Genomic DNA, 18,673 nt, shown 5'->3' with positions numbered 1-18,673 from the left:
TAGATCTGACATATTGCCAATGTCTGTATTGATTAGGTCCCTCGCCTTCGGTACTGCCTGTTTCTTTTTTTTTTTTTTGGTAAGTTTTTCCACCTTGTCATTTTATCCAGATAAGAATATATGAAGGAATAAATAAAATACTAAAAGGGTGGCAAAGACCACAGGAACATGTGCCTCAACCAAATCAGAAGAGACCCCAAATCGTGGGGGGAAGAAAGGGATAAAAAGAAGTTCAGAAAAAAAAATTTAAAAAAGAAAAAATAAATTAAAAAAATAAAAAGAATAAAGAAAAATATAAAAATGAATATACATATATATTAGACTGGTGAATAGAACAGGGTCATGCACTTAATTTTGCGAGTAGTTTGGTCTTTTAGAAGAAACTACCTCCCAAAATTTTAAAGAATGAAAAACATATATAAGGTAAACATGGTGCAGGGATGGAATATGACTATAAAGATGAATTTTTTTAAAAAATTCTTTAAAGGTGTTGATAAGATAAGTTGTTTGGAAGAATAAAGAAAAAGAAAGTGCAGAGAATTTGCTCAGGCTGGAGATTAAAACAAAGCCCTGTGCTAGATTTAGGCTATATTTTTATCTGTTAGAAGAAGTTGTATCCCAGAATTTTTTTAGAAGAAAAAATCCTATGTGTACACAAAAAATAAAGTTAGATACAATGAAGTATAAAATATGACTATAGTAATGAAAGTTCAAAAATGATTTTTTTTGGAAGGTATTGTTAAGATAAACTAGTTAAAAAATGTTAAAATAGGAAAGGGTAAAAGTTAAAAAAATTAGCAGAAGAAAAAAAAATTAAAAATATTAATTAACTTTGCAAGACTTAAGAATCATGGGGAGAAAGCTATGAATTCCATGCTTTGCTTTCCCCTCCTCTGGAATTCCGCTGTTCTCCTTGGTCAGTGAACTTGGTCTCTGCTGGATTTCTTGCTGATCTTCTTGGGGAGGGGCCTGTTGTAGTGATTCTCAAGTGTCTTTGCCTGAGGCGGTATTATACCGCCGTTACCTTGGGCCAGGCCAAGTAATCCGCTCTGGTTCGCTTTGGGGAGCTTTTGTTCCCTGAACACTTTCCATAGAGTTCCAGAGGATGGGAATGAAAATGGCGGCCTCCCAGTCTCTGGCCTGGAGGAGCCGAGAGCTCGGGCCTCCACTCCTCAGTGTGCCTTTGGAGAAAAGCCCTCAATCACTCCTGTCTTCCCGGCCTCCAGCTGCACTCCGAGCTCACCCAGCCTGTGACCAAGCATTTCTGTCTCTGGCACACAGCTGTCTCTGGCACACAGCCCCTCCTGGAGTCTCCAAACCCCGCAGATCCCTGCACTCTTCCAGGGGTGTCTCTCTAGATCTTGTGGGGTCCCCACTAACAGAGCCATGGCCTTTGCCACAGATCATAGTTTAGCGTAACCCCGTGTTGAGAGCTCACTCCTCGGCTCTGTGTCTGTAGCTGGCTTACCTGCTCTAACACCTGTGAGCTCTGCGACACTCAGACACCCCCGATCCTTCTGTGATCCCGCTGGACCTGAGACCATGCTGTTTCTGCGTGGGATTCACCCCGGTTTTGTCTCTGGAGCGATGTCCCTCCGTGGAGCAGACTTTTAAAAGTTCTGATTTTGTGCTCCATTGCTCTGCCGCTTGCCAGGAGCCAGCCCCTCCCCCGGCAGTCTATCTTCCCATCGCTTTGGATTCACTTCTCTGCAGGTCCTACCTTTCAGAAAGTGATCGATTTTCTCTTTCTAGAATTGTTGCCCTTCTTCTCTTCAATCTCCTGTTGGATTTGTAGGTGTTTGGAATGTTTTGATAAGCTATCTAACTGATCTCCTGCTACCTGATGTCGTCTCAGCCTGCTACTTCTCCAGCATCTTGACTCCTCCTCTGTGATCAATTAGTCTTATACTTACTTGCTGATTCTCTTTCATAATTTTGTCTTCAAACGAGTATTGAAATTTGGAGCAATGCTTTTTTGTGTGGTTGTTTTAGTAGAACATGCTCTGATGAATGGTATATTTTTAAAAAAGAACCTAAAGAACTTTTTCAGGGGCATATTCAAAATCATTATTTGTTGAACTTATTGCCTATTCTTATGTAGGCTTTAGGGGAGTAAATTTTTTAAGATTTTATTTTAATCCCAGTTACTTGATGTATAGTTTTATATTAGTTTATTTCAAGTATGCAGTATATTGATTCAGTACTTCCATATGATACCTGGTGCTCATCACAAGTGTGCGCCATAATCTCTAGCACCTATTTAACCCATCCCCCTACCTCCCCTCTAGTAACCATCAGTTTGTTCTCCCTAGTTAAGTCTCTTTCCTGATTTCCCTTGCTCTTTTTTTCACTTTGCTACTTTGTTTTGTTTCTTAAATTCCACATATGAGTGAATTCATATGGTATTTGTATTTCTCTGACTGACTTATTTCACTTACCATAATATTTTCTAGGTAAGTGTATGTCCTTGAAAATGGCAAAATTCCATCTTTTCAGTGTCTGAGTAATATTCCATTGTGTATGGATAAAGCTTTATCCATACATAAGTCAGGGGGCACATGAGCTGTTTCCACAATTTGGCCTTTGTGCATAATACCGTAATAAACATTGGGGTGCATGTATCCACTTAAATTAGTATTTTTTGTATTCTTTAGGTAAATATCTAGTAGGTTAAATTCTGTATCCTAGGGTAATTTTATTTCTAACTTTTTGGGGACCCTCCTTACTGTTTTCCACAGTGACTGCACCACTTTGCATTCCCACCAACAATGCAGGAAGGGGCCCTTTTCTCCACACCCTTGCCAAGACTTCTTGTTTCTTGTGTTGTTGATTGTAGCCATTCTAACTTGTGTGAGGTGGTATCTCATGGTAATTTTGATTATCATTTCCCCAATGATGAGTAATGTTGAGTATCTTTTCACATGTGTTGGACATCTGGGTGTCTTCTTTGAAAAATTGTCTATTCATATCTTCTGTCCATTTTTTAATTGTATTATTTGTTTTTTGGGTTTTGAATGTTATAACTTCTTTATATGTTTTAGATATTAACCCTTTAGCAGACATGTCATTTGCAAATATATTTTCCCATTCTGTGGTTTGCCTTTTAGCTTTGTTGATTGTTGCCTTTGCTGCACAGAAACATTTTATTTTGATGTGGTCCTAATAGTTTATCTTTGCTTTTGTTTCCTTTGATTCAGGAAACATATGTAGAAAGAGGTTGCTGTACCAGTGTCAACGAAGTTAGTGCCTACATTTTCTTCTAGGATTTTTATGATTTGAGGTCTTACATTTAGGTCTTTATTCCATTTGGAATTTATTTTTGGTTTTGGGTATACGAAAGTTGTCCATTTTCATTATTTTGTATGTTGCTGTTCAGTTTGCCCAACACCATTTGTTGAAGAGACTGTCTTTTTCCCATTGGATATTCTTTCCTCCTTTGTCAAAGATTAATTGATCATGTAGTTGTAGATGTATTCTTGGGTTTTCTATTGTTCTACATATCTGATTTTGTGCCAATTCCATATTATTTTGATTACTCCAGCTTTATAATAAAAATTGAAGTCTGAAATTGTGATTCATCCAGCTTTGCTTATATTTTGCAAGGTAGCTTTGGCTATTTGGATGTCTTCTGTGGCTCCATAGAAATTTTACGATTCTTTGTTCCAGTTCTGTGAAGAATGCTGATAGTATTTTGATATGGATTGCGTGAAATGTGTAGGCTATCTTGGGTACTGTAGACATTTTAACAATATTTGTTCTTTCAATCCCTGAGCATAGAGTGTCTTTCCATTTCTTTGTCTTATCTGTAATTTCCTTCATCAGCATTTTACAGTTTTTAGAATACAGATCTTAAACCTCTTCGGTTAAATTTGTTCCAAGGTATCTTACTAGCTTTGCTGCAGCTGTAAATGGAATTGAGTCCTTAATTTCTCTTTCTACTTATTTGTTATTGGTATATACAAATGTAACAGATTTCTGTACATTCATTTTGTATCCTGCAACTTTACTGAATTTTGGAACAATCCTAGAACTCTTTTAGTACAATCCTTAGGGTTTTCTATATAGAGTATCACATCAACTGCAAATAGTGGAAGTTTTAGTTCTTCCTTGCCGATTTGGATGCTGTTTATTTCCTTTTGTTGTCTGATTGCTGAGGCTATAACTTCCAGTACTATGTTAAATAAGAGTGGTGAGAATTGCCATCCCTGTCTTGTTCCTGACCAGGAAAAAACTCAGTTTTTCCCTTATAAAGACAATATTAACTGTAGGGGTTTTGGGGTATATGGCTTTCATTATGTTGAGAGGTATGTTTCCTCTAAACCTACTTTGTTGGAGGTTTTTATCATGAATGGAGGCTGTACTTTGTTAAATGCTTTTTCTGCATCTATTGAAATGATCAGGTTTATAAAGAGTTAAGATAGTAGAGTAGTAGGGGTACCCTATGTTTGCCTTGCCTCTTGAGCACAGCTAGATAAATATTGGGTCATTCCAAAAGCCCACAAAATCAGTCTGAGGACTGAGATAACAAATTGAACAACTAGAGGGAGAAAAGAGGCCACATTGTGGAAGCACAGACAGACTTTAGTGAACAGCATAGTGCCCAAAGTGGACCCTGGAGCTGCGTGCACTAAACACTGTTCCCCTGAGCTCTGCAGGTCCTTTTTTTCTAAGGCAGGCTTGCCTGAGAACCAGAGCAACAGGCACCTCCCCCAGAAAGCCAACACAAACCACCCTGCCCTCACCAAGTCTACTGACCATAGAGTCTGGCCAAACTTAAGATCTAGTGGAAATTGGATCTAGCTTCTTTTAACATGCTGACCAGAGAAAACCTAGCTAAAACTCTGTGCACTGGACAAGGTCCAAACACTCCCTACTGCAGGCAAGAAGAAATGATGCAGAGGACTAACATAAGGGAAAAAGCAATCAAAACACAGCAGCAGAATGCATACAAGAGACTCAGAAATATTTCCTGAAGCACCAGGTCCTGGTCAATATATGACATTTTCTTCATATAGCCATTACTCTCAGGAACAGGAAGCATAACAGGCTTTCCTAAGAGACAGAAGGCAGAGACCTAGACAACATGCCACATTGGAGGAATTCATACCCAAAGAAGTAACAAGATCATAGTCAAGGATCTAATCAAAACAGATATAATATGCCTGAACTAGAATTTGAGACAACAATCATAAGGGTAGTAGTTGGGCTTGAGAAAACCATAGAAGACACTGGAGAGTCCTTTACTGCAGACTCAAAAATTAGTCAGGCTGAAATAAAAAATGTTATAACTGAGATATGAAACAGATTGGATGTAATGAAAAGGATGGAAGAAGAGGAATGAATAAGTGGTATAGAAGATAAAATTGTGGAAAAAAGTCAAGCAGAAAATAACAGTGAAAGGAAAATATTGGATCATCAGTGCAGACTTTGGGAACTCAGTGACTCCATAAAGCATAGTAACATTCATGTCATAGGAGTCACAGAAGAAGAAGAAGAGGGGGAAAATGGGCAGAAGGTGTTTTTGAGGAAATTACAACTTAACACTTCCCTAAAATGTGAAAGGAAACAAACATCCAAATCTAGGAGGCACAGAAGACTCCCATTAAAATCAACAAAAGCAGGCCAAAATGAAGACTTCATAGTAAAATTTATAAAATATAGAGATAAGGAGAACATCTTCAGATCAGCAAGGGAAAAGAAATCCCTAACTTATAAAGGAAGACAATCAGGCTAGCACCAGACTTACTAGCAGAAACATGGCAGGCCAGAAGAGAATGACATGGTATTTTCAATGTGCTGAATGGGAAAAATACGCAGCCAAGAATACTTGATCCAACAAGGCCTTCATTCAGAATAGAAGGAGAAATAAAGAGTTTCCTAGACAAACAAAAACTAAAGGAGTTCATGGACACTATACTAGTCCTGCGAGAAATATTAAAAGGAACTCTTTGAGTGGGAAAGTAAGTCCAGAGGCAACAAAGATTAGACAGGAACAGAGAAAATCTCCAGAAACAATGAGGTAATACAGGTGACACAATGACACTAAATTTATGTCTATCAATAATTACTCTGAATGTAAATGGACTAAATGCTCCAATTAAAAGACACAGGATATCAGAATGAATCAAAAAACAAGACCCATCCATGTGCTACCTACCATAGGCTCACTTTAGACTTAAAGACACATACAGACTGAAAGTGAAGGGATGGAGAGCCATCTATCATGCTAATAGCCATCAAAAAGAAAAAAGAAAAGAAGAGAAAAGCTGGAGTAAGCATATTTATATCAGACAAACTAGATTTTAAACCAAAGACTATTTAACAAGAGATGAAGAAGGGTACTATATCATAATAAAGGGGTCTATCCGACAAAAAGACAAGACCTAATGCATATAAATATTTATGCTGCCAACTTGAGAGCATCCAAATATATAAATGAATTAATAACAAACATAAAAAACTCAGTGATAATAGTACAAGTTTATTATGGGACTTTAACATCCCACTTACAGCAATGGACAAATGAGCTAAACAGAAAATCAACAAGGAAACAATGTCTTTGAATGGCAGGCTGGATGAGGTAAACTTAACAGATTTATTCAGAACATTTCATCCTAAAGCAGCAGAATACACATTGTTTTGTGTACACATGGGGTGTTCTCCAGAATATACACATACTGGGTTACAAATCAGGCCTCAACAAATAAAAAAGATCATACGATGCATATTTTATGACCACACTATGAAACATGAAGTCAACTACAAGAAAAAAATTGGAAAGACCACATATACATGGAGGTTAAGGAATATCTTACTAAAAAACGAATGGGTTAACTATGAAATTAAAGAAGAAATAAAGAAATACATGGAAACAAATGAAGATGAAAACACAATAGTCCAAAACTTTTGGGATGCAGAAAAAGCAGTCATAAGAAGGGAGTGTATACAAAACAGGCCTACCTCAAGAAGCAAGGAAATATCAAACATACAACCTAACCTTATACCTTGAGCATCTAGAAAAAGAACAGCAAACAAAGCCTAAAGTAGAAGAAATCAGAAGTCTACTTCTAAAGTAGAAGAAAGTCAGAAGAGGACAGGAAAAAAATAACAATTAGAGCAGAAAATAAATAATATAGGAACAAAGAAAAGCCAGTAAAACAGATCAGTGAAACTAGGAGCTGATTCTTTAAAAGAATTAATAAAATTGGTAAACCCCTAGCCAGAGTTATCAAAAAGAAAAGAGAAAGGACCCAAATAAGTAAAATCATGAGTGAAAGAGGAGAGATCACAACACCACAAAAAATATTTAAAAAAAAAATAAGGTAGTATTGTGAAAAATTGTATGGCTCAAATTGGGAAATATAGAAGAAATGGATAAATTCCTAGAACACATAAACTATCAAAACTGAAATAAGGAACAAATAGAAAACTTGAAGAGACCAAAAACCACCCAAAAAATTGAATCAGTAATCACAAATCTAACAAACAAAAGTCCAGGGCCAGATGGGCTCACAGGGAAATTCTACCAGTCATTTAAAGAAGAGTTAATATCCATTTTCCTCAAACTTTTGCAAAAATAGAAATGGAAGGAAAACTTCCAGACTCATTTTACGAGGCCAGGCTTGCCTTGATTCTAAAATCAGACAAAGACCCCACTACGGGGGCACCTGGGTGACTAAATCAGTTAAGCACTAACTCTTAGTTTCAGTAGAAGTCATGATCTCAGGGTTGTGAGTTTGATCCCTACTCTGGACTCCACACTCAGTCTGCTTGTTCCTCTACCTCCTCTATTCCTCCTGCTTTCTCTTAAAAAAAAAAATAGACTAAAATGGAGAAGTGGTTAAGTATAAGCCTGTATCCCTGATGAACATGGATGCAAAAATTCTCAAGAAGATGCTAGCAGATTGACTCCAACAATACATTAAAAGAATATTCACCACAATCAAGTGAGATTTATTCCTGGGCTGCAAGGGTAATGAAATATTTGTAAATGAATCAACATGGTAGCACAATATTAATAAAGAGTAAGAACCATATGACCTCTCAATAGATACAGAAAAAGCATATGACAAAGTATAGCATCCTTTCTTGAAAAAAACCCTCAACAATGTCAGGATAGAGGGAACATACCTCAACATTATAAAAGCCTTATGTGAAAGACCCACTGCTAATACCATCAATGGAGAAAAACAGTTTTTCCTTTTCAGTCAGGAAGAAAACAGGGATGGATGTCCAGTCTCATCACCATTATTTGACATATCTGGAAGTCCTAGCCACAGGAAGTAGACAAAATAATAATAATAATAATAATAATAATAATAATAAGCATCCAACTCAGTGAGGAAGAACTAACTTTCACTATTCACAAATGTCATAATACTCTGTAGGAAGCCCAAACGAGCCCACTAAAAATTCCTCAAACTTGTACATGAATTCAATAAAGTAGAAGGATACACAATCAATGTATAGAAACATTTTGTATTTCTAAACACTGTAATGAAGCAGCAGAAAGAAATCAAGGAATCCATCCCATTTACCAAAAACCAAAAACTAGAAGATACTTATGAATAAACCTAACCACAGAAGTAAGAGATCTGCACTATGAAAGCTAGAATACTTATGAAAGAAATTGAAGAGGACACAAAGGAATTGAAAAATATCCCATGCTCATGGGTTAGAAAAACTAGTATTATTAAAATGTGTATACTACCCAAAGCAATCTATACATTTAATGCAATCCCTATCAAAATACTACCAGCATTTTTCACTGAGCAAGGAAAAACAATCCTAAAACTAGTATGGAACCACAAAAGACTCCGAATAACCAAACACATCTTAAAAAAGAAAAAGTTGGAGGCCTTACAATTCCAGACTTCAAGCTGTATTGCAAAGCTGTAGCAATGACGACAGTATGTGACTGGCACAAAAACAGACATATAGATCAGTAGTACCTAGTAGAGAACCCAGAAATGAACCCACAACTAGATAGTCAACTAATCTTTGACAAAGCAGAAAGAATATCCTGTGGAAAAAAGACAGTCACTTTCAACTCATGGTGTTGGGAGAACTGGAGAGCAACATGCAAAAGAATGAAACTGGACCACTCTCGTACACCAGATATTAAACTAAAATCAAAATGGGTTAAAGACTTAAATGTGAGACAGGAATCCATCACATTCCTAGAGGAGAGCAAGGGAGAAGTGTCTTTGTCATCAGCCATAGCAACTTCTTTCTAGACATGTTTCAGGAGGCAAGGGAAAGAAAAGCAAAAATGAACTATTGGGACCTCTTCAAGTTAAAAAGCTTCTTTACAGCAAAGGAAGCAATCAACAAAACTAAAAGGCAACCCACAGAATGGAAGAAGATATTTGTAAATGATGTAACTGATAAAGGGTTATTATCCATAATATATAAGGAACTAACAAAAAGCAACACCCAAAAAGCCAAATAATCCAGTTAAGAAATGGGCAGAACACATGAATAGACATTTTTCCAAACAAGATCTTCAGAAGTCTGACATGTGTTAAAATATTCAACATCACTCATGATCAGGGAGGTGCCAATCAAAACCACAATGAGATACCACCTCACATCTGTTAGAATGGCTAAAATTAACAACTTAAAAACAACAGGTGTTGGAGAGGATATGGAGAAAGGGGAACCCTCTTGCACTGTTGGTGGGAATGGAAATTGGTATAGCCACTCTGAAAAACGGTATGGAGGTTTCTCAAAAAGTTGAAAATAAAACAATCCTAAGACTGAAGATTTCTACTAGGTATTTATCTAAAAGATACAGAATTACTGATTCAAAGGAGCACTTGTATCCCAATGTTTATAGCAGCATTATCAATAATAGCCTAATTATGAAAAGTGACCAGATGGCCTTTGATAAATGGGTAGAGAAGAAGTGGCATGTGTGTACAATGTACTATTACTCAGCCATCAAAAAGAATGATATCTGGCCATTTGCAGCAATATGGATGGAGCTAGAGTATATTATGCTAAGTGAACTAAGTCAGTCAGATAAATACAAATACTATATGGTTTCACTCATATGTGGAATTTAAGAAACAAAGCAGATGAACATATGGGAAGGAAGACATTGAATTTAAATGTAAAAACGCGAAATCATTTTTTTTTTTACATTTACGTGTCTCCATACTTCCTACCTTCCTACCTTCTTCAGTGAGGCCTCTTCTCTGCCTTTAGTTGTGGAGTTTGTTCTGTCATTCTTGAGATATATTTCTGGGATATTTAGGATGATTTGATAGTTATCTAGTTGTGTTTTGGTGACCATGCAAGCCTAGGGTCATCCTACTTGGCTGCCATCTTTCTCTATGGGGAGTAATTTTTAATTAATTTTAGGAGACTTTATAAGATGTGGGGAACTTGTATGGCTCAGTCAGTTAAGTATCTGACTCTTGATTTTGACCCAGATCATGATCTCATTTATGAGATTGAACCCCATGTTGGGCTCTGCACTCAATGGGGAGTCTTCTTTGAGATTCTCTCTCCCTCTGCCCATTCCCTCTGCTCACTCTCTCAATCTCTCTCTCTGTAATAAATAAATAAATAAATAAGTCTGTACAAAAAGATCACTTTATAAAGCAACACAAGGATATGTATATTCTTTAATATTATGAGACTCCTCTCTATAGGATATTTATCTTGTTTGTATCACTAAACTTAGCATATGCTTATATGCTTCAAGATTAGTGTGTATTAGGTAATGACAGTTGTTTAGATATTGGAGGAGGTATATAAGTGATTTAGTGAAATACATAAATAATGTTTTTAAAGAACTCATAAAACTCATACTTTTTATAGAATCGGTTCTTAATGACAGCATTACTTTTTACTGTAAATGTTAAACCTTCAGTATTTTGCCTGGACTGGCCATACCCACAGATCATTGCCTTTGAAAATTCTCATTGGCCAAAGTCTAACTTAAATGCCAACTTCTCCTGCTTGCCATTTGCCTATCACTCTTTCCTCCTGAGCTTTCACACCTAATTTATTTATCTCTTATAATACTTGGTGTATTCTGCCTTATTTTATACTCACATGTCTGCCCATATCCTTGAGGGAAAGGATTGTATTTTGATATGTTAACCACAGCACCTAATGCCTTATAGACACATTCAATCAATATTTGTTGAGTACAGGAATAAATATATAGTTGATGATATATAAATAACTTGTTTATTATTTGATATTTTACCCTTATAATTATGTTTATATAATAGTATTTAAATCTTTTTAGTGTTCTACTTGTATTTTTAAGTATTAAGAATTCTGACTTAGACACTGTTGATTGGGGGTACCTGGGTGGCTCAGTTGATTAAGTGTCTGCCTTCAGCTCAGGTCACGATCCCAGGGTCCTGGGATCAAGTCCCACATCAGGCTCCCTGCTCAGTGGGAAGCCTGCTTCTCATTCTCTCACTCCCACTGCTTGTGTTCCTTCTCTCGCTGTTTCTCTCTCTCTCTGGGTCAAATGAATAAATAAATAAATCTTTAAAAAATAAAAATTAAAAAAAGACACTGTTGATTGGTAGAGTATGTCAGTGTATTTTTTAAATCTCAGTATTTTTCAATGTTACATTTTTTAAAAATTTTATTAACTCTACTACCACTTTAAAATTATTGAGAACAAGAAACCTTTTTTAACGAATCAGAATATTAATGCTGGGCGCCTGGGTGGCTCAGTGGGTTAAGCCGCTGCCTTCGGCTCAGGTCATGATCTCAGGGTCCTGGGATCGAGTCCCGCATCGGGCTCTCTGCTCAGCAGGGAGCCTGTTTCCTCCTCTCTCTCTCTCTGCCTGCCTCTCTGCCTATTTGTGATCTCTCTCTGTCAAATAAATAAATAAAATCTTTAAAAAAAAAGAATATTAATGCTGTCCTGAGGAGGTGAAATGTGTTAACTAAGCACTTGAATTCATTTTCTTTCCATACTATGCCAGTTCTGATGTTAATTCTTAGAAATAAAAATTCTAGTCTATTTGGAAATTACTCTATTTAGTAGCCTGTGTGTGTATATATATGTGTACACACACACACACATACACACAAAGAATGTATAGGCTCACTATTAAAATGTTGATGTTTAGAATGTTAATTACAGTTTGAAATATAGTACTTTAAAATATGACCAGTGTTCTGTACAATTTGTCATTGATCCCTGTTTCTTCAGAAATTTTTGAAGCAGCTAGGGGGAAAAAGATTGTATATACAGTGTCTATTTATATGCAGTACTTAGTGCAGGGCAACACAGTTATAAGTACTGAATGAATATTATTTAATGATGACAAATACCTTTATTATAGATTTTTTAAAATTATAAATATGTTTGTTTTAAACAGAAGAAGACATTTGTAAGAGTATATATTGGGATATATAGAGTTGTTAAATAAGATGCTTCTGTTTAATACCATATGTTTTTTGTTTTAGCTTATCTATTTCAGGCAAGGACATGAAGCTTATGTGCGGGCTGTAAGGAAGTCAAAAATATACAGCCTTAATTTACAAAAACAGCCATGGAATAAAATGGATCTCAGGGTAAATTTGACATATTCATAAGTGTGCAGTTGAAATAACTTCAGAATTAAGTTATTTGCTTATATGTTTTTGTGTCCTACATATTTCAGTGTTGATTGTGTGTCTAAGAAAACATGATGTACCATACTCTGATACAATTGAGTGTTATGGGTCATATTTTATGTTTCCCGAAATTTGTATGCTACCTGTTGTCTTGATTATTTGACCTAATTTCCTTCATGCTTCAAATTATCTAGTGTATATTATATATTATATATTATATTATATTATTACATATAATATATTATATATTATACTGCAAAACAGCAGTTCCCTGGTATGGATATTTTCCTCAGCAGCTTTGTACATTCTGGAAGCTCTGGAAGCTGACTGCATGTGTGGACTACAGACATCCTTGAGGTTACAGTGACATTAAGATATTAGTAATTATAAATCCCAAGAAACTCAGAATTTTATGGTGTTTTATGAATTACCTATTTTGATATATTACCTTATAGCTACATTGTATTAAGTAAGATAGATATATTTATTTTTAGAGGAGTTTTTTCTGACTATAAATACATATCCATTCATTCATTTATCCATGTATACATAGATACATACAAAGAAACAGACATAAGTATACATACACCATCATTTCTAGTTAGGTTTATGGGTGTTTTCTTCTTTTATTTTTCCAAGTTGAAGAAAAAGAGACTAAAGAGCAATTTTAGAGTGGTTTCCAGGTAAATGAAGGATTGTTGTGTGATGATGTTTAGCAGGAAGGATACATGAAAGCGGGTATATTTATTTAAATAAAGATATAGATACTTGTAAAATATTACATTAAGGTTGTAAGGTACCGAAGTATCTTATCAAGTGATCTTTACACAGTCATCTCCTGGTAGATAGTGATACCACCATCTGTTCTCAATCAGGTGAAAGTTGAGTTGTTGTTGTTGTTTTTAAATCAAGAATGAATAAAACACGATTTTTCATTTTTTAAATTCTAACATTGTGGCTCTAGGAAATTATAGGAGGCAGCATTTGTGTGGGTGCAAGAGTGTGGGTTTTGGAATATAACCTGAATTTCAATCCAGATCTGATATATATATACACATACCCAAGTACATAACTTTAAGCAAGTCACTATACCAATGAGGCTCAGTTTTGTCATCTGTTAAGTGTTACTAATAATCAGTTACAAGGATGGTTTGTAAAATAATATTGTGGGCATTAAAAAAATATGTCCTTTCCCCAAATGTATACATACATTTCTACCTGCCTTCTTACATACCATATTTCTGCTGAAGGAGTAATTCTTAACTAAGAATCTTAACAGTCATCAAATTCAGTTGCCCTAATATAAAATACTTAACAATTGGGCTCTTAAGCAGACCATTATTGATTGTGGTTTCCTTTCTTTCATTTTTCTCCCTCTTTGTCATTCTTGTCTTTCTCCATCTCTCTCTGTTTCTCTGTACCTCTGCCTCTTTCCACTATTATCTCTTACCCCCCTCCTCACTCCTCCCTCCCTTCCCTACTTCCTCACTTGTTACTTGGTTTTTAACTCCCCTGGGGAGTTCTTTCAAAATATGCATGACTAAGCTTCTACCCCAGACCTACTGAATTCAATTCTATAGGAGTAGGGTTTGGGAATATGAATTTTAAAAATGTTCTTAAGGGGATTCTGTTGCTTATCCTTGGTTTAGAGCCCTGCATTATGCTACAGCCTGCTGTTAAGTATTAAAGGTCAAGAACCATGTCTTATTGTCTTTAGCACTTAGTGGAATGCTTAATATTTGGTGGATATTCAGATAATTTTTAATTGTTTGAAAAGTAGTGAAATAATATGCAAATATCAGGCAATTATTTGTATTGAAAGTAATAATTCATTGGTATTCTCATGAATAGGAACAAGAATTTGTTAAGATTGTAGGAATCAAATATGAGGTTGGACCACCTACACTATGTTGCTTGAAGCTTGCATTTCTGGACCCTATTTCAGGCAAAATGACTGGAGAATCTTTTTCCATTAAGTGAGTAGCAATCTCTGTTTGTGTCTGTGTGTCTGTGTGTTTTAATCCCTATCATGTATTCTGTGGAGTACAGGGCTTAGTGGGAGAGAAAATACCATAGCACTATAGGCTTTAGATTTTTAAAGACCTGATGTGCACTGGGTGTATACGCAACTAATGAATCATTGAACACTACATCAAAAACTAATGATGTACTGTATGTTGGCTAATTGAATTTAAATTTAAAAAATAAATAAATAAAAACCAGGGTTTAATGTTTAATTTCTGGTTTGTTTCTCCACATAATAGTGTGTGTGTGGTGTGTGTGTGTGTGTGTGTGTAGATATAAAAACTTGCATAGTGTATGCATGCATGTGTGTTGCTAATAGATATGTAATGTAGTATGTGTGTGTGTATGTGTATACAGTTAACCCTTGAACAATGTAAGGGGTTATGGGCACTGACTCCCACACAGTTGAAAATCTGCATATATATATAGCTTTTGATTCCCCAAAACTTAACTAATACCTGCTGTTGAGCAGAAGCCTTACTGATAACAAAAACTTTTGACTAATATGTATTATATTTAGTATTCTTACAATAAAGTAAGCTAGAGAAAATGAAACATTTTAAAGAAAATCATAAGGGATGGGATGCCTGGGTGGTTCAGTCAATTAAGCATCTGCTTTTGGCTCCGGTCATGATCCCAGTGGGATCCAGTCCCACACTGGGCTCCCTGCTTGACAGGGAACCTGCTTCTGCCTGCTCTGCCTGCTCTACCTGCCGCTTTCCCTGCTTGTGCTCTATCTCTGACAAATGAAAAAAAAAATCTAATAAAAAAGAGAAAAAGAAGAAAATTGTAAGGGAGAGAAAATATATTTACAGTACTATATTTATTGAAAAAAATCTGCATATAGACCTGCACAGTTCAAACCCATATTGTTCAAGGGTCAATTGGAGATTTTATATATATATATATACACACATATATATATAATATTATATATCATATCATAATCATATATTATATCATATATATAATATATGAGTGTGGTTGAGACATGGTAGTTGCTTTTATTTCTGTTAATAATAATAGGAATAGCTAATCAGTGGCTCATTTCTTGAACTTTGAAATCTAAGGAGTTGAAAGAACATCAATTCATACCTTTCTTAAAGAGGTCTTAATATATAATACCTTATATTAAGCTTTAAGTATCTTCATTGGTGTCTTTATGTTTTTGAAGTGATATCGTAGTAGGTAGGGAACTCCCAAACAAATAAAAGCAGATGGAGTTTAATTAAAGCCATTTGCAGAAACCTTGAGGCTTTCAAAAGTTTTTAAATGGCTCCACATTAAACATATATCTCTGGATATTTAGTGACATATGGTGCTCTATTTGTATATTGATTCATATGTGCTTTATTTCTTGTATAGGTATCATGACATGCCAGATGTCATTGACTTCCTTGTACTACATCAGTTTTATAATGAAGCCAAAGAAAGGAACTGGCAGATAGGTAAATATAAAATTCTTACTTAATAACCATTAAGTTTGAAATAATGTAACTTTTTAACTCCAATTTAATAGACATAAACTAGTTTAATATGTAATTGGTAAAGCTCTTAGCCAAATTAGATCAAATTAAATTTTCCTTCTCAGTTATGTTGAGGTGATTTTATGTACATCCTATGTGGCATATAGCCTCTAAACTCTCTGCAAATATCTAATCTGTTAGAATACAAATATGAATTACAAAGAAAAGCATCAAATGTCAGTTGCCCTAGTATAAAATACTTAACACTTGGGCTCTTAAGCAGACCATTACTGATTGTGATTTTCTTTCTTTCTCTTTTTCTCCCTCTGTCTGTCTGTCACTCTTTCTCTTTCTCTGTTTCTCTCTGTACCTCTACCTCTTTCTACCCCTTTTCTTTTCCTCTCCCCCCCCTTCACTCCTCTTCCACCTTCCTTACTTCCTCACTAGCTATTTGATCTTGGGCAAGTTTTTAATCTCTCTTTGTCCCACTTCCTTTATCTTTATAGTGGGAATCATCAAAACACACCTATAAGGTTGATATGAGCAATAAATGAGTTGACATATTAAAAACACTTAAAATGGTACCTAAGTACTTAAAATTTATACTATGTAATTGTTTGCTATTAGTACTTTGAAATTCTCCTTTTTTACGTGGGAGAAAATTTTTGTTCACAGTGATTTGGTTTTATAGTCCTTATCTAACCTTTAGAGGCAGAAAATTAGTATGAACAGATTTTTTTTTTAAGATTTTATTTGTTTATTTGACAGACAGAGATCACAAGTAGGCAGAGAGGCAGGCAGAGAGAGAGAGAGGGAAGCAGGCTCCCTGCTGAGCAGAGAGCCCGATGCGGGACTCGATCCCAGGACCCTGAGATCATGACCTGAGCCGAAGGCAGCGGCTTAACCCACTGAGCCACCCAGGCGCCCAGTATGAACAGATTTTTAAAGGCAAAAAGCTGAGGGGCACCTTGTTGGCTCAGTGGATTAAAGCCTCTGCCTTTGGCTCAGGTCATGATCCCAGGGTTCTGGGATCGAGCCCTGAATTGGGCTCTCTGCCCAGCAGGGAGCCTGCTTCCCTTCCTCTCTCTCTGCCTGCCTCTCGGCCTACTTGTGATCTCTGTCTGTCAAATAAATAAATAAAATATTTTTTTAAAAAAAGGCAAAAAGCTGAAAGCAATAAGGAAAAGAAACAACTGTAGTAACATATATAGTACAAGAAAAAGTACTCTTAATGATGATCCTAAATAATTAATAAAGGATTATACTTTGTAGCTTTTATATAAGAAGACATGGACATGTTTGATTTATTTCAGAAAGATTACTAGTACTTAGAAATCAAAATCCTTAATGAAGGTAAAGTATAAAATTTACTTATCTGGAAAACTCAGATTGAAAACTCTAGTAATGCTGCTTCTGTGTCTAACACAAAGTAGCAATTCAGAATGTGAACAAAGCGATTTTTCTCAAAAACATCCTTTTAAGAATTTCTAAAAACATTGTAGGTGATAGATTCCGCAGTATAATAGATGACGCCTGGTGGTTTGGGACTGTGGAGAGTCAGCAGCCTTTTCAACCAGAGTATCCTGATAGTTCTTTCCAGTGTTACAGTGTTCAGTAAGTACAGTTATGGTATTTTATGCCTGATATAATACTGTAGTACTATATGGACTTTCTATAAACCCTATTAGGAATAACACCTTGTTAATTTGATTTATCTTTATCTGACCTGTAAAGAAGTAATCATAGTACCTGTAAGGAAGGAATTTGATGATAAACCTCTTGGTCCAATATACATGCTAAAACAAAGCAGGAACTGAAGATTTATTAAGTCATAAGATAACATAAGATGCCCTTATGCCTGTATTTTCTTTTAAATATTTCTATTTTAAACAAGAATTGCAAATATTATTTCAGGAAGAATACTAAAATTAATTCAATGTTTAAAGTAATTGTTATAGCTGGAATATAGCAATAAATATTAGTACCCAGTCTTTTATTTAATGGTATGAATTCTAGGCAGAGGTATCATATTTGGGTGTACTATTTGTCTACAACATTTACTTTAGTTCTTCATTAAATCCCATCACTGTAAGATTCCTAATAATGAAGCTTTCTTCTCAAGAGTGATAAAGGTTTATTCTGTGAAGATTGACTTTTAATCTCCATATTGCTGATGAAAAGGGAATCATAAAACTTTGGAGATACTGTAATACTTAGTCTGTTAGGATAAAGTAGATTATCCTACAGACAGAATTGATCTATCAAATTGACTTTTTTAACCTGAAAGACATTTTCCAAAAAGATCTTTTCATTCTGTATCCTGGCTTAATATTGAATATATGCTCGATTGGAATTTTTTTAAAAAGCCAGGTAAAACTAAGTGTAAGCTTACTGCTCTTTGTATTTCCTATTGGTAGACTATTCTCTATTTTTTTTTTGTTTTCTCTATTTAAGGTTTATTACTATCTTTATGTAAGTGAAATTATACTTTAAGGAAAATTGTATTGCCCTTTTCAGAATTTTACCTCAAGAAGTCATACAAATTATGCTAGTATATGAAAGTGTCGTGTGAATTTCACTAGTAT

The 18,673-nt window shown here is 35.3% G+C and overlaps 1 protein-coding gene across 7 annotated transcripts in view; it reads left to right on the top strand.

Moving 5' to 3' along the window:
* The window catches only part of BRWD3 (bromodomain and WD repeat domain containing 3), a 214,615-nt gene that overhangs the window by 149,217 nt on the left and 46,725 nt on the right, over positions 1–18,673 (top strand). For all 7 annotated transcript variants that reach the window (XM_032329766.1, XM_032329764.1, XM_032329765.1 and 4 more), the window contains 4 exons: positions 12,448–12,555; positions 14,449–14,573; positions 15,988–16,070; positions 17,591–17,702. In XM_032329766.1, coding sequence (XP_032185657.1) covers positions 12,448–12,555; positions 14,449–14,573; positions 15,988–16,070; positions 17,591–17,702 — 428 coding nt within the window. The remainder of the gene's footprint in view (positions 1–12,447; positions 12,556–14,448; positions 14,574–15,987; positions 16,071–17,590; positions 17,703–18,673) is intronic.

Source organism: Mustela erminea, chromosome X (assembly GCF_009829155.1).
Source record: "Mustela erminea isolate mMusErm1 chromosome X, mMusErm1.Pri, whole genome shotgun sequence".
Lineage (NCBI taxonomy): Eukaryota > Metazoa > Chordata > Mammalia > Carnivora > Mustelidae > Mustela > Mustela erminea.
The sequence above is the reverse complement of the archived record's forward strand: the minus strand, read 5'-3'. Positions and strand labels throughout refer to the sequence as shown.